The 22,476-nt window shown below is 40.9% G+C and overlaps 3 protein-coding genes across 5 annotated transcripts; 1 reads left to right on the forward strand and 2 right to left on the reverse strand.

The window, feature by feature from the left end:
• The first annotated feature begins 1,116 nt into the window (after positions 1 to 1,116).
• On the forward strand, positions 1,117 to 6,604 carry LOC141914273 (uncharacterized). Its single transcript, XM_074805541.1, has 4 exons — positions 1,117 to 1,573; positions 2,642 to 2,720; positions 3,120 to 3,310; positions 3,987 to 6,604. Exons 2-4 carry the CDS (start codon positions 2,677 to 2,679, stop codon positions 4,283 to 4,285), a joined length of 534 nt encoding a protein of 177 aa, XP_074661642.1. The 5' UTR covers positions 1,117 to 1,573; positions 2,642 to 2,676; the 3' UTR covers positions 4,286 to 6,604.
• A 4,212-nt stretch (positions 6,605 to 10,816) lies between these two features.
• LOC141914272 (basic phospholipase A2 PA-9C-like) lies at positions 10,817 to 16,756 on the reverse strand. 3 transcript variants are annotated; one of them, XM_074805538.1, is made up of 5 exons: positions 16,584 to 16,756; positions 13,581 to 13,840; positions 12,820 to 12,938; positions 12,221 to 12,368; positions 10,817 to 11,282 (listed from the first exon to the last, which is right to left on the reverse strand). In XM_074805538.1, exons 2-5 carry the CDS (start codon positions 13,802 to 13,804, stop codon positions 11,234 to 11,236), a joined length of 540 nt encoding a protein of 179 aa, XP_074661639.1. In that variant the 5' UTR covers positions 13,805 to 13,840; positions 16,584 to 16,756; the 3' UTR covers positions 10,817 to 11,233. The 3 variants fall into 3 exon arrangements, with proteins under 3 accessions (XP_074661639.1, XP_074661640.1, XP_074661638.1); XM_074805539.1 differs by lacking the exon at positions 16,584 to 16,756 and adding an exon at positions 15,520 to 15,592; XM_074805537.1 differs by lacking the exon at positions 16,584 to 16,756 and adding an exon at positions 14,687 to 14,807.
• Positions 16,757 to 18,169: 1,413 nt separating this feature from the next.
• Positions 18,170 to 21,961, reverse strand: LOC141914269 (vacuolar protein sorting-associated protein 37B-like). Its single transcript, XM_074805535.1, has 5 exons — positions 21,818 to 21,961; positions 21,259 to 21,511; positions 20,518 to 20,689; positions 20,019 to 20,101; positions 18,170 to 19,394 (listed from the first exon to the last, which is right to left on the reverse strand). The coding sequence occupies exons 2-5, from the start codon at positions 21,469 to 21,471 to the stop codon at positions 19,146 to 19,148; spliced, it is 717 nt and encodes a 238-aa protein (XP_074661636.1). The 5' UTR covers positions 21,472 to 21,511; positions 21,818 to 21,961; the 3' UTR covers positions 18,170 to 19,145.
• Between the last annotated feature and the right edge of the window lie 515 nt (positions 21,962 to 22,476).

Raw genomic sequence — 22,476 nt, forward strand, 5'->3', positions numbered from 1 at the left:
AGCACTGATAACCGATGATTATTGATCATCGATCTCTTTTGAACAGATGACGAGTCGTTTTCGTGATAATTATATAGATCATTAAAACTCAAAGAAGTGGTTTGTATAGTCGGCTGGTTTTAGCACCAGCTGTTCTGCGCGCTTACGCGTCAGCTGCGCATTATGTTTGCGTCGTAAATTTTTGCTTCTCGAAAAGCGCCGCTCCAAAAAAAAATCTATAACCGACATTAGGGAAATCGGGACTGGGCACGCTTTGTTTCGGATTCACAAGAGCCCGGAGGACCTTTTAAAGTCTTAATTCACGACTGTACCGCAGCCGTTGATGAGAGAGCAAAACCGAAACATACGGACAGTATGCATAGAAAATCCTCAAATGAAATTGTTACCCTTTGTACGTTTGAGTTTGATAGTTGAACTGATACAATTAAATGAAATTTATAGCTTCTGCGTAATTATAGATAATTACATAGGGCAGACGCGTGAATAAGTAGCAAAATAACTAGAAAGTTTATTGACGCCTTGAAAAATGACGTTTAAGCTAAAAACTGAACTGACTTTCAAATCTCGCTGGTCACATTTTTGGATAGGCATAGATGTATCGAATTGAATTGACCGGCAACCAGTCTAGCATCATTATTGATGACGTTGTGCACACCAACTCACGTACGCTATTGAAATTCATTATCAAAAAGAAAATTCTTGAAATAGAAAATAATGTCGTGATATGTAATTTCAAATAAACGCCGATACATATATACACAGACGATTGTGATTGCCATTTTGAAACGCCCCAATATTGATGACGTAGAGCACATCGACTCGCACAGTACCATTTTCCGTAGGATGACGTATACACAATATGCAAATGCATGCAAATTTAGTTGCATATAAATGTGTATTCTTTTTTTAATCGTCGATTTCATATTTTTGTTCCTTATCGAAAAACAAACACGATATATATATTTGCTAAAACAAATCTGCACACCATATCTTAAGTACTGCATCGAGGCTTACGCGTAGATATATATGTATATATATAATTTCAGCGACACGGCGATCGACTTTTCAAATATCGACGTTAAATATGAAATTGTTTTGACCGCGACAGATGTCGCGTTCAATACGCCGTAATAGACTTATATAGCATATGTTAAATGTACACACTTTGTGAAACAGTAACATCGCGTTTGTGTTATATCTATATATGTGATAATTAAGCAAGCGAATTTCGCACACGACAAAAGCGAGTTGATTATCAAGATTTCGTATATTCGTGATTACGTTCAAACTATTTTTCATCGACGTAGATTACCATCGACATCGTATAGTCATGATGTAATCGATGTCGTGATCGTTGGAACGATTTTAGGTTAGATACGAAAAAGTGGTGAAATCGAAAGTCTTCGATTCAATTAAGGCCCGTTCGGCCGACAAAGGAAAATATCTTCAGAGTTTTGCGTTAAATCGGCGAAATTAGGATAAAAATCGTAAATTGCTTCGAAGATTTTTGTTGGATTTTTGTTGCTGGCGAAGAAAGGACGATTCGATGGTGACGTGTTATCAACGAGTAGAGGTGAGTCATTCGAATTGATGTAGGCCTAATGGCCTCGTACTCTTTTTGACATTGCTCGGTTTAGAACACACCGTAAAATATTTCTAGATTCAAAATTTACACCCTATTGATGGGTAACGATGACGAGACATGGGATAATCGATTTGTAGTACGCTGATTAATCAATTAATAATCAAATAAAGAAACTAAGCTAAAAATTGTTCTTTCTGTTCGTGCAGCAAGTTTCAGAAAAAAAGTTAAGCCCTCAAAAATCGAATCAATTTCTTCATTGATTCGGTCTATTGCAAAACTATCTAAACTTTTTTGGACATAGAACTGTTGGCCCTGCTCTGTTTATAATTCACCAAAACGAAAGGCTACAATGACGTAAAAAGAAGATTCAAAATTTCATTTCATATATATGTTTCTCGGCTATTTTCGACTTGGAACTTGAAATATTTCAACTATAAACTAGAGGCCTTTTAAGGCCTACGTAGAATCTGTGTATAATCGTATGAATAATTCGCGACAGAATACATTTTCGTCGCACAGACACTTTTTTAAACGCTTAAATGTATGAATAACGATAAGCAAATACAGCTGCAGCATTCATCGCCGCCGCGATAAAGGTTCTTACTGCACGTTGGTGAAAAAGCCTTATATCAATATCCACGTTGAAATGAAATATTTCACTGCTGTTGATTATGATTTCTTTAAGTCGGAACTAAGTCGGTGAAAAAGGCCTGTACGTACGTATACATTTTGCCAATTTTGCCAATTTAGTCTTATTGCCGTTTTGCCTTATTCTACGCACTGTTCGCTCCTACAGAAATCGTTTTTTCCACGAGATACATCCGAAGGTTTAATTAGTAGTCCCACAACCGGACGCTTCCTTTTATCGCATAGGGTTCTCGTTATTGGTACACGAGTCACCTTTGGTTCATCAGAAGTTCTAGTGGATGAACCGTAACTAAATTTTCTTCCATTAAATGTACGTCCTTCCTAAAAAATTGGTGGAGATCGAGTGCCATATTTTTTTTCTAATGTGGCCACCATATTCCCAATATCCACGTATTGTCCTTTTTGCAGGATGATTTCTTTATGTTCGAGTGAAAAAACTAACGATGGGATCAGATACGCTTGACGAATTATTCCATTATAATGACGAGTAAGTACCAAACGTAAATACACGACTTAGATAGATCCTCGGATATCGTAGATACTGCGTGGGCGACATGGCCTGAAGTTTGGTGCCACAAAACAAAAAATTCTTTCGAAATCAGGATCAAATTATAGCAATACAAGGTGCATCTGTGTTAATCTTGATCATCGAAGTATCTGTTATATGCAATGATATGTAGTATGCAAATTATATGCAAGGATTTGTAGCCTAGTATGCTAATTTCATGCAAGGTATGCAAATTTTATGCAAGGATGTGTAGTATGCAAATAATATGCAGACTATGTATCTGCAAATTTTACACAATTTTCAAAGGATCTTGGAAACTTTGAATTATCATCCAAATATACTGAAGAATTCCTAAATTTTCGAACCCTATTCTTTTAGTCCGTCGATGCTGCAGATCATCGTACACGTGTTACTATGGCTGGCGGTCGGCACGCTGGTGTTGGTGACGTTGTATTACTTGTGTCGATGTGCTTGTTGTAACGCGTCCGGCGAGGAAGGCGACGAGGCGGAGGAGGAACGACAGGTGATCGTCCGGCAATACAGCCTACCGTCCGGACACACCGTTCCAGGTATGATGTATACACGTTATATCGTTTTCTACCCGCGGTTTATATGTCACGAGAACCGCTAACATTAGGCCTTCTACCAATGTCCGTGATGTCCACCGTCCTTCATGGCATTCTACTACCCATCCTCCTGCGCAGATTTCATGGAGCATCATTATGTCCATCGTACTGCAAGGATCCTCCTGTACGGTGGTTGTCTTAAACCCATTGCCAAGTCCGTCATAGCCAAAAGCGCTCTTACCGATCCTCCTATTTGGTTGTATAGCCACTAAAAGGAATCACCAAGATGCCACGGCTCTGTACCAGGAGCGTAACGTTGACGGGCGAAAAAAAAGAATTGTCTTGAATTTTCCATTATCTCGGAATGGGTATAAACATCATTTCCTGACACATTTGAAACCTTGTGCCGATCACTTGTAACGCATAGACGAGTTATAGCCTCTTTCAAATATTCCCTCTTAAAACTTGGCCCAAAGGTTCATGTGCTATCTTTAAAGCCTAAATGGCCATCGATGATGTAACAATCTCGATGATGGGATGGGACATTCTCTACGACGTGTCCTCGCCATCCGAGCAAATATTGTCTCTTCGGTAAGATGGGGCAGCCATTTTGTTCTACAACTAGGACACTAGTTCACTAGATGATATTTGTAATATCTCGTGTATTTTCTATCAACAGGTTCATCGTCCGATGCGCAGAATTTCAGAATTCTGCAAGAGTACGAGTATCTGGAGTTCCTCGAGTGGCAACAACAGAAAAAACAACTCGGACAAAACTACCAGTCGTTCCCGGCAGCGGGCGGAGCCGGCAACGTCGAACATTACCAACAGATGTCGTCACCTCCCGGCTACGCGATGCCCACGGCTCCGCCGCCGCCGTACTCTCCCAGCAGCGCTGGGCAACAACAATATATGGCCGGCCAGTACGTCGGGCCAATACCGTCCGGAACAACGAACGATTCATTACAACGACGCTGATACTTCTGATTCTTTCTCGAAAGGAGAATCATTCATTAGCCAGAATCAAAACAATTGTGATATATATTAATGTCCAATACCTCCGTTCACAGGATTCATGAATTTGATGAAGCCTTTGAAGAGTAGTCATTGGCAACCTTGTTATTGTTTGTGTTGTCAGTATAAGCTGATATCGCTCGTGGTTTCGGAATATCCAAGACACAGTTCCACAGTTGTGAGTTAGAGTTAAAGTTAGTTCATTTTCGATGAGTTAACTCAGAGTCGAATCTTAACTCAGAACTGTGGAACTGGACCCAAGTGATTCGGAATTTGATTTCTATGCCATTAAAGTGTCTGTAATTCTAAACGAGTAGGTGGAGAGAAATTGGGACGCGCAGTTCTGAATGCTCGGGACCAAAGTGTTTCTTTAGGCTGCTTGCTTAGACAGCACTTTGTAAGCGTAAAGTCTTAATGAGTTGATTGCTTTAAACAGCTATTCCCTTAGTGTGATAAAGTTTAGCTACCTGGGCTGATTTCAAAACTATTTTGCTTCGTAGTTAGTTTAATCTTAGGGTTGATGTCTTGTAGTTACATAGATACTGTTTAATGGTTTATTGCTTTAAATCATTATACGCAGGGTTATTATGAATTTGTTTCCCAAGACCTAATTGTGGCTCTTCTCGTCGGCTGCAATGAGAAGGCACACCATTATTTACGGTTGCTCCACTCGATATATAAAACACGTCAGTCGATTGAATAGATAACAATTATATTCTATTTGAATATCTTAATATTTTTTGAAGAAGTATTAAGCACTGGATCGCCGCAAACCCGCAACAGAAGAAAGGTAACTATTGCACTCCTCACTGATATTCGTAAACCGCGGTGCTTAGAAGTAGTTCGTCTTATATACTCTCAGTCGGTTCTGTAGTTCAGTTTCGTAGACCAACCACATTCGCCTACGATGATGATAGAGCTTAACTAGAATCTGAAGATAAAAATTGATTCGATGATGATGACAAGAAAGTGACTGGCGTCGCATCGTCTACCGTGTTATCTATTTTATGAATGGTAGAAGCTGTACTCGTCCGGTTTCGCCACTCGCAAATTCGAACGATGGAATCTACAAAATAGAAAAGAACTCGTTGAGCTATTGAAAAGTTTCAGGTGAAGAATTGGTTTCGAGTCAGGGGTGATACTATGGTCTAATTTTGACTTCCTCGCCAAAAAAGGAAAATTATAGGAATCAACCTCGATTCACGATGAGCCATTTTTAACAATCCTTATGATATCTTTTGCAAGAAACCGGACTACAGCATGTTGAATGTACTGCCATTATGGAGGACTGGTGCCTCATTAGAATTACTAATCTACTCAGAAAACAAACTGTGCTTCATAAAGAGCATTTCGACCTTATCTGCAAGATCGGAATTTCAATTTTCTCGAGTTCCTCAAATTAGGTACCGTAGATCAACCCGCGGCTGTTTTACGCGATGCAACTCTTACCTCGCCTGTTCATAATCATCGGTATCTAACGATCTGTTTCTGCTCCTCCTGAAGTCATATACGGTATTGCTTCCGTCCTGCAACCACTGCTGTCGCCGCGACGGCGGTTTCAGGATCCCGGGTGGATGAGCCGCTGGTCTCAATCCCGTATTGTCGGCAGCGGGACTCCAGCTTTTAGCCGAGTGTGATGCTAAAGATGCCGCGGCGCCGTTGGACGAAAAGGCGGTCGGGGCTAGTAGTCTATTGTTGGGGAAACCAGTCGATGCTCCGGCGGTTGGTAAACCGCTAGGCGTATCCGCGTAATTATCGCTACCTTTATCACAAAAGAAAAAGAAGTACCTGGATAGTAACATAAAAAAATCAAACTGACTTTACATAGGGTTTAAGGGAATTGAGTAATATGGAAATCAGTTTTCAAACCATTATCATGCAGTATTATAGAATATAGATATAAAAGATGCCTGTTTATGATGCAAACTAAATTGGTTCGGCCACTTTTGCCATCGACACTCTCTACCACTCCTAGATTATTGAGAAGGCACACAAGAGTTGATAACAAGAAGATAACAAGGTCGGCCAAAAAGCCCGGCTCCCTTTTACATGATGGCCGAGAGCATGCATTGCTGCCACTAGCTGTCATGATGGTCACCGATTTGATATTATAGCGAAAGGGTTCGGAAGAAGTGGAAATCTAGAAGAGGGCTTCAATGTGTTAAAGCAGCTATTTTCATGAAAATAAATTCGAAATAAATAAAGAAATGCTGTACGTTAAAGTTAATGAAAATTCAAATGATATTATGAAAATGCTTAAGAACTAATTGTGATTATGTAAGATTTGACGATGTAATCTAGTAAATTCACGTATCATTATTCTCAAACTCTTTGAATGTCTTTTCTGCTTTTTACCGTGTGCTGTACTCGTCGTAGCGTGTTGCTGCTTCAACCCGGTCCCGAACACGGGGATATCCCCGAAAACCCGACCGGAATCCCAGACCTCGTTGGTCGTGACGTCATCACCCGCCGAGTCGCGTCGGCCCGTTCGACGATGCAGGTGCTCGCTTTTGTGTCTGAAAAATTCAACGAGGACATGTGCGAAAGATTATAACAACTGCCTCTCCCGAAAACTTCCGATGGCCATCGTGGTTCGCCATGGTTTTACTACTCTTCGCCGGGTGAACGGGAAACGCATAACGCAACGCAGTATGGATAAACCACGGAAGACCGTTTTTTCACTTTCTGTTTTACTCACGGTTTACGACGAAAAGACGACGAGGTCGCGGCGCCAGAAAACGTGTGGTAGGCTTCGTTATCGGCTCGTAGCGCCCTCTGGTGGCGACGATAACAAACCAGTGCGAGGAAGACCAATCCCATCAACACGACGACGGCGCCCCCTGCCGCCAGGGCGACTGTAGCCTGTTGCATCGGTAGACTTTTGACTTAAAATGAAAAGATCATATAGATGAACCGTTTGTTCGCGGATATGGCGGAATTTATGTTGGCATTGTGTATAGAGTATATAGATCATGCGGATGTAGTTCAACAGTAATGAGTTAGAGCAAACTATAATAAATGTTTTGAGTTAGCTATAGAGCAAACACAGAAAGGAAATCATGAAATCAGTCTATTTTCAAGTTAACTCCAATTTAAATCTTTACTAGACAGACTTGTTTTATACACGGATTAGAACCTTTACTTACGGGAACCTTTACTTCCACAGGGCATCAGAATATGTTTAAAAAAATGGGGCCATAGGCCCTTGCGTACGTTGAAATGTCCAGGGAGTACGACGGTCAAGATTTATTCGACTATATTTTTGAACGGGAACATAATTTGAGGTATGCTGTAGCGGGCCTACCCCCACGAGAGAGAATAGGATGTAATTAGAAAAATATCGTTGCCAACGCGAAGAAGAGAAAAACTGATCCCTAAAAGGAAGTACAGAAGATAGTGAGAAAATGCTCACTAAATCTTTTTCGAACAATTTCTCCGTAATTGAAGTAATTGAGAAAACGTTTAACGACAAGTTACAAAATTTCCGAAATAAGATGAATGTCGAGTTGAATCATAAAAGGAAAATGATTAATGTTTTTTTTTTGTATCGTGGAATTAATCATAGCTCGTCTTGAAATGATTAATTTTAGGCGGATCGTTCCTGAAAAATTGCATACCGACCGTGACCAGTAAATGAAATATAGCATTTTAATTGGGGCCACGGTAAATATTTGAAAAAAACAAGAACAACTCAAAAACAAGTTTATCGACGCGAGTTTAAAAGTGTCGCGATCTGTTAACGAATCGAGTTACAAAAGTCCTTTAGAATTATGCGGACCAGGTTTCTCGGCCACTCTTTCACGACCGATATCCGCGCATGCCGGGTCTTTTAGAAATTACGGTAAAAGAAATATGTACTATATTCATATCTACGTGATTGATTAGACCCAATGAGGGGTGTTACGACGATTCATTCAAAAGGGGTTTGAAACGAACGAACGCCGCCCAGGGCAAAGGGTGTTGTTGTTCGTGGTTTTACTAGGCTATGTTTGTATTAAATTCATCTGCTCGCTATTTTTGTTTTTATGAAACATATTTGCCACTATTCGGGCGTTCATTAACGAACTTCTCAGTCTCAGTAACTTCTACGATTCAGTAAGATTATGATTAGTTACTAATGACAACCTTCTCATTCTCAATAACTTCAACCATGCAGTAAGATTATGATTAGTTACTATTGACAACCTTATCATTCTCAATAACCTCAACCATTCAGTGAAATTATGATTAGTTTCTACCTTCTCATTCTCCATAACTTCAACGATTCAGTAAAATTATGATTAGTTACTTACTAATAACAACCTTTTCATTCTCAATAACTTCGAATTGCCACAAACTCATGAAACTACACCCGAGATTCTAGTATCTATCATTTACTTACCGTTATTGGCATTCGTGATTTGCTGGCTGGTTGTCTGTATGATGTGAGTTGATGTTGATTGCGGTGTTGCTGTAGTTCGTACCGGTGTCGGATTCGTTGTTATCCATGTTGTCCCTGTTGATACTTCTGCCGTGGATCCTGTAGTCGATTCTTTTGTTGGATTTGTCGACGATTCTGAGGCTGGCGACGTATTTTGAGACGATTTGGAGACAGGCGATGTTTTTGTAGACGATTCTGAAACAGGTGAAGTTTTCGTGGACGATTCCGCGGCTGACGATGTTTTTGTAGACGATTCTGAAACATGTAATGTTTTCGTAGACGATTCTGAACCAGGTGAAGTTTTCGTAGACGATTCTGAGGCTGACGATTTTTTCGTAGACGATTCTGAGGCTGGCGATGTATTTATAGACGATTCTGAAACATGTGATGTTTTCGTAGACGATTCTGAAACAGGTGAAGTTTTCGTAGATGATTCTGCGGCTGACGAAGTTTTCGTAGACGATTCTGAGACCGGCGACGTATTTGTAGATGATTCCGAGACAGTCGATAGTTCGGCCGACGCTTTCGATACCGACGTTGCTTCCGTCGTCGGTGATGTAGGCGATTCCGAAGATGTTGACGTCGACGTTAGGGCGCTCATGCTTCCAGTCGGGACGGTCGTAGTTTTCGTCGCTGAACTCGAACCAGCAGTAGTAGCTGCTGTTGTTTCTACAGTGCCGGTACTGATCGTAGAACCCGTTACGGTAGGAGGCCTACTACTCGTTCGGGACGGCTCCGACGTCGTTCGTCGAGTTGATTTCGATACCGTTACCGCAGGCGCGTGTTCGGAAACGTTAGGTAATCGACTGAACGTCGTCGATTCCGAAGCGGTAGTGGCACGTGTAACGGTGCTAGTTGCTTCGCTCTTCGATGGAGGTGACGTTAAACTAGGCGTCGATACGGACGTTTTTGTTATGCGTATCGACGGAGCTCGTTCCGATACCGGGGGCAAGGTCACAGTCGTCGTGTTCGCCATATCTAACCTTTACTTACCGCTATAGGTAAATGCTCTTTTATCACGATATTTTCATTTACTTCTATAACTATCTTGTGAAAGAAAAGCCAACGAGTCAATTCTGTATTTTTTGCATGATCCACCGTTTACCTTTTGTTGGAAACGCCAATGTCGCCCGAGTACACGGATTGAAGGCATCTATAGTACAGCTAAACGAACACTCGTATATTCCTTTAGCAACTGCCGCATGCTTGTCCATCCGGAGAATCTTCCGTACACACCCGTTTCACCGTCGATCCCACCAAATTAAAATCCGTTCCACGAATGGCCTGTAGCGTAAATCGCCTCCCCGTTCAAGGCGCGTCGGCGTTTGTAAGGTGATTCTACGTTGAAATGGCGCGAGGTGAAAAGATGTTCGGCAATTTATGCAGGAATCGAAGTCCTATTAATCATAACTGCTTTAAGACAGTGTGTATTATTATTATTATTCTAACAAACTTCTACGTATTCACATCTCTCAGCGCCCTGTCGGAACCGTTACCTTAGACGTATTTGCAGTAAGAAAAAAACTGGTTTTGATAATGAACGAACGCTCTATTTGGACAAACTCACTTCTTTGATTACTGTGATTTTGGGATCATTTTTCACGCTGTCTGTGACAGTCGTTTCGGTTATTGTTTGTTCTTGGTGGCATTGATTGATTCGAAGGTCGGCCGTGCGTGTGGGAAAATATGGATTGTGTCGTTAGTTTTTCTCGGAGTTCGAACCTAACCGCTTCGAGCCTCGTAATTACCCGATTACCTCCTTAGCGAATATTTTCGATTTCCACATTTCGGTTATAAAGGAAACATCTTGATCCTCTCGCACAGAGCTATAATATTGAACATCGGTAACGAAAATTAGTTGAACCGACGTTTCGGTTAGGATGCCTCCTACCTCTATCCATATTCAGAGATTTGTTTGGAAAATAACTCCAGGACTTTTATACACACTTCGTAGACTCGTGCAACTATTCTTCAACGTTTCTCGGATATGACTCTCGATCAACTCTCGGGCGTGGAAAAATCCATTTTCATATATCTTTTATATCAAAAAAGAAATACAAAAAAAATTCAGCAGGTATTCGTAGCTTTATTTTCAAAGTTTTAGAGTTCCTTGTATATACTTTGTTCACAGCATCATCATCATCATCATCAATTTCACAGAACCAAAAATATTATGCTTCAAGTTACAATTAGAAATCGTGTTCGTCATTCAGCCCAGATCTCGGCTTTCTAGAAGTTTTACTCGTTGGATTCGAATTCAAATTCATTTATTGTTGATATGTGTACGTAACTGTGGTTTATTTTTGCGCTGATTTCGAAGTTAATAGATTATATCAAAAATATGCTTTATGAGCTGCGCGTGAGTCGCGATTCAGAATGAATTACTCATGCTATACAATGTCGGATCAATGTAGTTCTTGTCGGGTGTGTCATTTTAAGACATATAGAATTAATCATTCTTCCAAGAACGGACTCGTGTGACTGTTCGACCTCTATTCTCCGATAACCCATTTGAATAACGTTTTGATCTCACGAAAACCCCTGAAAAATAAAACGGGAATAGATTGTGGAATCGAATAGCTTTCGATTCGTTGAGAACTATTGCTACAGCTGTGAGAGAAGGGGGTTTACCTGGAACCTTTTAGCGTCTGTTCTTGGAGTAATTCAGTCTGATTACTCCAAGGTCTGTTCCACTCGCTGCTCTCCCGCTACAGCTGTGAGGAGAGGGGCTTCACCGAGAACCTATTGCGGCTGTTCTACTCGCTGCTCTCTCGCTACAGCTGCGAGGAGAGGGGGTTCAGCGAGAACCTATTGCGGCTGTTCTACTCGCTGCTCTCCCGCTACAGCTGTGAGGAGAGGGAGTTCAGCGAGAACCTATTGCGGCTGTTCTACTCGCCGCTCTCCCGCTACAGCTGTGAGGAGAGGGGGTTCACCGAGAACCTATTGTGTCTGTTCTACTCGCCGCTCTCCCGCTACAGTGTGAGGAGAGGGGGTTCACCGAGAACCTATTGCGGCTGTTCTACTCGCCGCTCTCCCGCTACAGTGTGAGGAGAGGGGGTTCACCGAGAACCTATTGCGTCTGTTCTACTCGCCGCTCTCCCGCTACAGCTGTGAGGAGAGGGGGTTCACCGAGAACCTATTGTGTCTGTTCTACTCGCTGCTCTCCCGCTACAGCTGTGAGGAGAGGGGGTTCACCGAGAACCTATTGTGTCTGTTCTAATCGCTGCTCTCCCGCTACAGCTGTGAGGAGAGCGGGTTCACCGAGAACCTATTGTCTCAGTTCTACTCGCTGCTCTCCCGCTACAGCTGTGAGGAGAGGGGGTTCACCGATAACCTATTGCGACTGTTCTACTCGCTGCTCTCCCGCTACAGCTGTGAGGAGAGAGGGTTCACCGAGAACCTATTGTGTCTGTCCTACTCGCTGCTCTCCGCTACAGCTGTGGGAGGGATTCATATTTGAACTTGCTGTTCATACTTACTTTTTTGTCGCACTGCACTTATTCATGTTCTTCGAATTGTAATTATGTTTGTGTCTTTTGAGGCACAGGGTAAGCGCTCGATCACAGCGGCACACGCCATGTTTACACTTGGCGTCAGGATCCGTAGCGTCGTAAGCGTGCACCGGAGCTGAAAACAAAAACCAATACAAAACTGATCGAAACAAATAAGAAACAAAACGGAATGTACAATGTACATTGCCTTGGCTGTTTCCTAAATCTTTTTACCCAGTATCAAATCTTACTGACTCGGGAATCGCCCTGTCTGCGTAGGTAGTCTAAACGAATTTCTAATAATTCTCCATGAAGAACTTCCGTTATTCGCGTTATCGACTTCGGTTTACAAAAACTGCAATATCCCACAACGAACGACTATTCATGCAAAAATACTAGAAATATTTCCGGTGATTCCTACCATCCTTCTTCAGTCCAAAATGGGAAGTAACCACCCAATATATTTCTAGTATTTTGACGAAGTTTTTAGTTTTTCGACAAATGCGTGAATTAGTTACATTTTTGTTTTTGTAAACCAAGATTCGAGAATGTGAATCATCGGATTCGACGACCAAAGGGCTACTCACCGCAACTCGTACACTTCCCGCCCATTTTATAGTTCAAGAAATACGTGTCCCAACTTTCCCGGCAACTTCCTCCGTTCGCCGTCACTTTACCGTAACAATTGTCGTGGTTTTGGCAACACCTGGAAATGCGAGAAAATGGCAATTCGGTCGTATTAGATTCACGGGAGATAGGAAACTGATGTTATTGATCAAAATGGCAGTTGATTGAATTGAAGACATTTCTTCTTGCTCTTAGACATCTCTGCATTGGTGCATGTGTTTCCCTTTCATAGCACACGCAATCGAGACATACGCTCGATATCTAGCTCTTGAATGTGGATACGGGAAACGGCGCCTCCGCACTAGCGCGCCTGGTGGATCCTCGATTGCCGCAGTAGCATTCTTGGATTGACGTTTCTTCTTACTAGCGCATCTAACGGCCCTCAGTCACTCGCCACAGTATAGCATCGCCTTTTTCACCGTGCGTACAGCGAATATTTCAAAAATTAGAACTCTTTTTCGTCGGGGAATATTGAGGAATGAATTTTGGATTGCAGCAGTTTTTGTTATATTTTTATTCGCTTTTACGGAAGTTACCACCGCTAGCACACTCCCTATGAATGTTTGGGCATTTAAATGACTGTAAGATCTCCAGAGCGTGCTGATGCAGTGGGATCAGTCCAATTTGACTAGTTTGCCATCTAGCGGAATTTTAGGTCAGTAGATCGCTCCCTCGTTCGTAGGCATTGGCGTATCCTATCGGGACCGCCACAATCACTTACTTGTCAATAGCGTCCACTGGTTCGCCGCCGCAGTTGCCCAGGCCGCAATAGCGACCGTAACCGTTGTAGTCGGTGGCGTCGTGACCGGTGTGTACGCACTCGAGCATTTCCAACAGCTGCAAACTGTTACCGAGACACTGATTCACCAGTAAACTGAACATCATCATCATCATCGCCATCGCCGTTGCTAGGCCATATGCCCGACAACGACGATTCGTTGCCATCGAAATGAAGCGTCGCTGCCTTTGAGATCTGTTTTACTGGAAATAGATTTGAAAATAAACTGCATCAAATGTATATATTATATATGTCAAGCTACCCAAGAAGAAATGGCTTCTTCCCTGAAATCTCCTTATATCATCATGCCCATTATTATCATAATCAATAAGATGGGATACCCTTCCTGAGAAGACAACCGCGTTCAAAAATTCCCTATGACATCATCGTTACCGACGTGGTGATATAGAACCTTTAATAAAGAATGGCTACGACCTCCGTATAGGTCACCTGATATTTTGTTGACGTTTCTGCAAAATCCGTTAGAAAATATCTTTATACATTGCTAACTTCTAAGCGTTACTTGAGTGTTAGCGTGTGAGTTGGTGTGCTCTACGTCATCATTATTGGCGTTTCAAAATTTGTAACGAATGTTGGCATTTAGTTTGTAGCGAAGTAAATTTCATGAATTTTCGTGTATTTTCGTAAAGAATTTTTAAGTGCAGTTAGGATATCGTGTGACTGGATGTGTAATACGTCAGCAATATTGAGGCTAAGACTGGTTGCCGGTCAATTCAATTCGATTATTGATATATATCGACGATATTGAGCAATATGTGAGTGTAATTATTGAAGGCATCGATGACCTATCAAATTAGTTTTCTGGCTCTTATTTGTTCGCGAAATTAGAACCCATTAGAAAATTTCCCATCATTAGATAGATTATTGCTGTGATTCGGAGAAAAAATGACAATCCCGGCCAATCATCGAATCAACTTAATCAACTTAACGGAATCAACAAAAAATGGAATACCTAATGTTAAATAACTGAGCGATCGCTCGAACATCCCCGTCAAAAATAGAACCCATAACCCGGCGATGCTCCCTACCTTCAACAACGATAGACTGAGGAGATGGAATTCTGTCCGCGTAGATACGCTGAAAGCGTTTGACACTGTCGCTGTTATAAATGGCGCATCGCGAACGACTTTATCATGCATAACGTACGTACATAGAATGTGTTTTAGCCACCTGTTACACCCCCACAGGCCTAGCATACGTCACCATGTCACGTCGCTTAATTACTAATAGCTAGGATTAACCTTTTAAACACCGAATAAATATCTTGTATATACATTATAGTTGTACGTTAAATCAAAGGTTGAAGTATATATATATATATATATATATATATATATATATATATATATATATATATATATATATATATATATATATATATATATATATATATATATATATATATATATATATATATATATATATATATATATATATATATATATATATAAATGTACGGTTGAATACAACGTTTATTGAATAGAAAAGGATTTACGTTTCCGAAAGTGAAATATGTTTCCAAATCGCATAACTCAAATCGTGGTTTGCATAGGTTTCGTGTAGCTTGTTCGAACTTAAGATATCTATAGAGATTAAGTAAAATGGTGTTGATTAAACTCAGCAATTTCACCCGCGATTCGACGCCGTTTTTCGCAACCCAGCATAAAATCGAATTTGGTTATAAGTGCAAAAACTAACTAATCAGAGGGTATATTATGAAAGGTTCCGGCACTACTGTTACAGTCAACGACTCCAAATATGAAAATAAAGCTCCTTTTTGCCACCAATTCGGCCGGTTTGAATCACCCCTGAATTAAGCATACATAATCTAGACCGAATCTCAATCCGCAGCCTAACTTACCGAATATTCGAATTTAACAAACCTTTGAAAATCACAGTTGCAACAGCATGGATACTATTATCAACGCAATATGTTTTTTTTTTGCGCTGGAAATTTTTTATAAGCTGAATTAACCTGACAATAACCGGCTTGATCAGTTGCTGAACAAGCCTCGATGCACTCCCTGAGTTTGTGTATGGTTAGAGAGCTGTGTTTTTAAATATTTCGAACAATAATGTTGTTCATTGATAAAAGATCTATCTGTTTTGATAACGTTTATGACAAACAGTTCATATGATCGACACAGCTGTATTCATACCCGTGGTACGCTACAGATCCAATCCCTGCTCAAACATCCCGCGTATATACAATGCAGCTATTGATCCTCTGCTTGGACCCTGGCATCCTTTAAGACACAACCATCCTTCCAGATTCTGGAAGGCCAAGATATCGTATCTAATGCAAGACTTCATCTGAGACATTGCTAATCGAAAATGAACTACAAACACCAGACATCAGACATTTATCAGCACACTTTCACAAACTGATCGCCCACACTTCACATGTGTCCATAACTTCACCTGAGACATTTCTAATCGAAAATGAACTACTTACACCAGACAGTAGACATTTTATCAGCTCACTTTCAAGGAATCGATCGTCCACGCTTCACATGTGTTCAGACAGTGACATTACTGATTGAAAAAGGAATTGAAAAATGATCGATATACACCAGATATTTCAAAAAGGTGATCGTCTGAAGGGGTTGTTCCAGACTGTAGATTGATATAGTAGCTATTGTTTTGGAAATCCATAGAGATATTATAACGTACTTAAAAAACCTATGTAAATATACATACATCGACTAAGCATAATGCATATATACATATATATGGTTCTCCAGAACTGAATGTCGCTTTCTAGTAACAAAAAGTCAAATCAAATCAAAAAAATCTACTCATATTTTTAGTCACCACGACGCATTATGCTACATACACTGTCTACGTGAAACAGTGAGGTGTTCGTCCTATCGCCATCAGGTCTCAAATGCTTCAAGATACCGACTCGTTTATAGATGTACAAACCTGGCTTATCATCCTTGATCTCGGTGACATTTACATCAGCGGTTGCAGCTGCAGTCGGGTACGGATGCTGGAGCTGAGAGAAGGCTGTCCGGTGGTGATAACAAGGCGCCCACGCTGGAGGCGGTGTTCAACACGCCGCCCACGACTCACAAGGTGACGGGTAATTACGAGGTCGGGTATGACGCCATCGTTTCTCTCTGCGTGGCTGTGATGCTGCTGCTGCTGCTGCAATCCGTATCGATCGAGGAGACTGCTTTTTCCCGAGCGTACTGTCGCTGCAACGCGCGACATTTCCATATAGATCGAGGTTCTTCTTAACGGGATCTCTACATATTATATCAGTCATTCCTGGATATAAGGAGTTTTTGAAGGGGAAAATTTCAAATTTCGCGGAAGCGTCTGCAACACTTTCATATCACAATTTACCTTTAGACTCCGTGTCCGAAATCGATACTTTTACCTCTGTAACCGTTAATTTGGTGGTTTTATAAGCTAATTTCTACCCTAAATACTATTTAAACCTTCAATCGATCGATTTTTTATTCGGTAACCGCCCAAATTGGTAAAAAAAATTCCTGGTCCTAAGTGTACCGATTATTTAGGCGTCTAGTCTATTGTACAATGAAATAGATAATTATAATTGCCTATTTCTCAAAATTGAAGGAGTTCGGACATTTCGCTCAAATAAAGGGAGATCCATGCACTTTGTGAAAAACATTTTCCGCGTTTTTTAAGGAATCAAGGAGTCGTCGAGAGCCTGCTCGTTTCAATTCGTAGCCTCAAGCCACTGTTTGTAAACTATTTTGATATTTCATTTTCAATTGAAAATATAGTTGAAAAGGTGAAGAAGTCGTGAACACTTGTAATTAAAGTGTGGGTGATCTCTTTTTAAAAGTTTGCTGGTAAAATGTCTAATGAAGTTTATGCACTTTCAATTGAAAATGACTCAGGTGAAGTCCTGAACACACGTCAAGTGTGGACGATCGATCAGTTTTTGAAAGTGCGCTGATGATAAAATCAATCAAAAATGTCTCAGGTGAAGCAATGAACAAATGAAGCGTGGATGATCAGAAATTGGAAATAAATCAGTTTGTGAAATCGCTAAAAATCTTTGCACTACCGGTATCTATTTAACTATATATATATAAATTTGTTTTTTGGACGACACATCTTCTTTGGTACTAAATAACCTTGGGAAGGTTTTTAGCATAGTTTAAAATGTGAAATGATTGCGAGGAGGCGTTAAATCCATTAAAAGAAAATCATAGTAAAATGAAATGGACAAACATCAACCATTCGTATTACTACCGATTGGAAGGTGTCTCCCTCAGTGAGGAAATCAGTGAACTATACCATTTTAACAGTTTTGGGAGATTCTCCCTGTTAGGACATTCATGAACTACATTGGTGTTTATTCTTGTCACTATCATTGACGTGTAACGCTGATATGTTTATGTCTCAACATCAACCAACCCCCTCGTCAAAGACGATTATCCTGCAAGTGCAACGATAAAATCCGAATTTCTCCTTTGTCCATAACAATTTCATCTGCCAAGAAATTCAACGCTTTTCATTAACGTTCAAATAATCGTCAGCTAATCTTTATTTTCAACAACATCGTTATTTTTTCCCGTTAAGTCCCGCGGGTACAAATAATAGCAAATTATTCCTTTACGACGAATACGATAATTATACATGTACATATTTACAAAAAACAAAATATCAATATACATATCGTTCATTAAACTCATAAGTCCCACGGTTGTAAATTTACTAAAAAGTTTACGAAAATAAAGCTGGATTCGTAGTGTGTCCATGACCAATCTCGTTTAATGACTTTCGACGACTTTTTTTCTGATTCCAGGACTTAACATATTCGTCATGATTTAGCCAGGGATCCTGAAAGCTACGTTTGAAATATTTCCATATTATAATAAACTTTTTAGTCAATTGTGGAACTTATGATTACAGTAAAATCCGCTTAATTCTGATAATTTTGGACCAACGAAATTTTTCCGGTTTAAGGGAAATCCGAATTAAAAGTCTTATTTCTCGTATATTGACGAACAATTGGACTGCAAATAATGTCCAGATTCGACCAAAATCCGGATTAACCCTTTCAGTGCTGACTAATCAATACCCTATAGTGCTGGAGATAATTTGAAAATTTTGAAAAATTCCGCCCTAGTGTGTTGAATAACGGGAATACCACTATAGTGCGTCTACACCGCGGCGCAGTGTATCGTTAGTAACTAATATTTCACTATGTTCGACATCTTTCAATAGAGATTAAAACTAATTACTAATTACACCAATACACCACAGTGCGGTGTACTAGCAAAATCCATCACCGATTCATACACCGCACTGCGGTTAATACGCACTGAAAGGGTTAAGCCGACCCGGATTAAGCGGGTTGACCGTAATACATCTCACGAATATTCGTGATTTCAAGCGACATATCGTTAGTACCCAAGAATGACTCGATCAGTCACGATCATCCATTTGACTCTTCGAAATGCTACAATCATCCGGGATAGAGAACCACTCTTTCCTATATCGTCAGTTCCTCATGTAATACCCGGGCATCGACATGCCGGCCGCCGCGTTGGCGGGTATCGCGCCCGCGTTCAGGCTGCTAGCCGAGTGGCGCTGTTGCAGAGGCGGTACGCGGTTATTGCTGGCGTTCATTATCTCCGACATTTTCTCCGCTTTCACTTTTCGCAGGTGCGCTTTCGCCCGCCGATCCGGGTACGTTTCCAAGAACGTGTCGACGTCCATTTTCTTGTCGAGGAAATCTTCGGCCATGTTCTTCACGATGAAAGAAAAACAATTTTGAGATGTACATTAAGCGATACATGTACTCAACACGGGGACTTCTAATTATGAAACAGGTGTTGGCATCATCAGGGATAACCGGTACGTATTTTGTAAACATTAAAAAAAAATTCTTCACATGTTTATCGACAGCCTATAACCACACCTCAAGACACTCTCACTATATCAGTGTAAAGTGTGGACGATCAGTTTTTGTAAGTTGTGCTGATAAAATGTCTAATATCTGGTGTTTGTAGTTTATTTTCAATATAAAATGTCTCAGGTGAAGTACTTAACATATGTGAAGTGCAGACGATCAATTATTGAAAATTTGCAGATCAAATGTCTAATGTCTGGTGTTTGTAGTTTATTTTCAATATAAAATGTCTCAGGTGAAGTACTGAACATATGTGAAGTGCGGACGATCAATTATTGAAAGTTTGCTGATCAAATATCTAATATCTGGGGTTTGTAGTTCATATTCGATCAAAAATATCTTTCTGAAGGACCAAAAAATTGGAAGAATGTTAATAATCAAATGTCGAATGTTTGAAGGGGTGTGGGGTCCAGGCCGCATTAACACCGGGATAGCCTAAATAGCTTTTGCTTTTAATGTACCTCTGTTTCTTCGTCCAATGTCGAAGCTCCCGTCATCAACAGAGCGTGTACCGTGTCCAGCGATAAGTTGTTTCTACTGCTCCCTAGAACAAAAAAAAACGAACAAGGAACAATCTTTACCCTATGATGTCTACTAGGGATGGCTAAATCAGTCTCATGGTGGTAAATCTATATAATTGCCTCGAGACTGACAATTCTGGTTCGCTCGAACTAGCTGGTGCTGCCATCTTTCGGTCTTTAGTCTAACTAAAAGCATTCTGGAATGCGGTAACTGTTTAAAACCATACGATACTAATTCAACCCACACAACTGTGGAACTGGATTTGGCCTCAAATTATCAGATCCGGAGACAAACTAAGCCTACACAACTGTAGAACCAGGGCACGAGTCATGGAAATAGGGTCGAATTAAGTGGAATTAAACATACACAATTAAGGAATTCTATCCGGAGTCACATAAAAACGTCGATCTCAAAAGTTAAGAAGTTTTTTTTGCGAACCTATTCTCGCTTGTAACTCGTCGAATTCCTGTCGAGCTTCTTTCATCGTCTCGAACGTCGCAGCCAATCGTTCTTTATCCTGCGTCAGTCTCGGCTCACGGGACAAATTGAACTCGGCTAAACTTTTGTTGCTCGCCATCATCATCTGACGCTCGGCTTGAAGTGTCTTCACCTGGAAAAATTAGAAAAACGAAATTCGTCGGGAAACTGCGAAGCCTCGATTCATTCTAGGGATGATCTTCCCCGTGGGAATCCTCAATCGTGTTAAGCGAGGATCTTTCGAATTACCTCGATCGGGTCATGTAATGTCCTTCCCTGGGGAATTCTCGATTTCGATTACCCTTGCAGTACCGACAAATCAATAGCTAAAAGTGCTGGGAATAATTTGAAAATGTAAAAAAATTCCACCCCAGTGCGTCGCATAACGAGCACACCGCTTAAGTGCGGTGTATCGTTAGTTTCAATACGTTTAGCAGGAGCCGCCGTCTTTTGATAAAGATAGAAACAAATACCCGGTAACTAATTTCATCAATGCACTGCAATGTACTAGCAATGTCCATCACTGCGGTGTAGCTCACTGACAGGGTGAAGTGCGGATCTCCCAAAAACTGTTGATTCACTCAAGAGTGAAGATCCCCGGTAATCCTACGTAGATTAGGTTTTTGTGAAGATAATCCCGAGGAACTACACTTAAAAACTTGACCAGGCGAAGATCTCCCAGAGGCATTTCGGTTCAATAACCTGTTGTAAATCTTTGATCAGTTCTTCCATTTTGCGATCGTTGTCCAACAGACGCTGCAACTCTTCACTGCTCAGGTGCTTCAGGATGCCGAGCGCGGCCGCCTCGTCGGGCTGCTGAGACTGGCGACTGCCGTTATACTGCTGACCGGGCGGCTCGTACGGCACGGGCGGCGGCTGCATTCCGCCTCCACTGCTGTAGTGGCGATACATCATCGATACGCGCACGGATACCGCTGACTTCTCAAAACGAATACTAGTTAAAGTAAATGAGAACTAGTTACAAAAAACTCGTATGAATTCGAGCCCCATACAAATAAAAACTATCACTCAAATACAAAAAGCCTTGAAATTTTGGTTTCTCAAGAGACCAAACCGTGTCGGTTTATTTATCCCCTCAGTGACATGAAATTAACGTCAGGACGGCCGTGTTACCATTTTCTCTTATTTCTGGACAGAATAGGCGTTTATTTAGACTTTTAAGTTTCAGTTTCATCAGAATAGAATTAGACTCTTTAGTTTCACTTGACAATAGAACAGGGAACACAATCGTAAACTCTACCTGGGTTTTATGACGGGGTTCCTTTAATTCGTGCCTAAGTTGTTTAAAAAGATTTCTGAAATGTATACCGAAAAATTGACTCGACTCGAGGGAAAACTGTGTCTAAATCTGCGTATTTGAGTCGGAAATCGTCGAACCAGGAAGTAAATTTACGCAAATAATCGCGCGATGCGCCATCTGGCGGACGTGCTATTTTTCGCACGTAAACGACTTGTGGCTCGCGGCTGGCGTTGTCGCCGGTGCGGACAGTTCCACACACAAACATCGGTGATTTTACCTATTTCTATCTCTGAAGAAACTCTAAGACTTCGGTACGAGGAGTAGGACGAAAGTGTTTTTATCGCCTTTCATTAAAACATGAAAACAGATACAAATATGCTTACTATAATTACACCGGCTTATAACCTCTTCTTGCTTCTAAGCGTAAGTCCCTCAAGGATCAATACTTGGATTTTCAGTTTTCTATCTATTTTCCGTTTGGTCAAATTCGTGTACATGCACATACACCATTCGCACGAAGTATATCGTGTTTTCCCCATCAATATCATACTCTTGACGAATGGAACTCGATCGGGTATTCTTCGGCAGGAACCATAGGTCGTCTTCTGAATTACTGGGCGTATTTCAGATTCCATGGTGAATTGATGTGAAGTGAATGT

Source organism: Tubulanus polymorphus, chromosome 12 (genome assembly GCF_964204645.1).
Source record: "Tubulanus polymorphus chromosome 12, tnTubPoly1.2, whole genome shotgun sequence".
Lineage (NCBI taxonomy): Eukaryota > Metazoa > Nemertea > Palaeonemertea > Tubulaniformes > Tubulanidae > Tubulanus > Tubulanus polymorphus.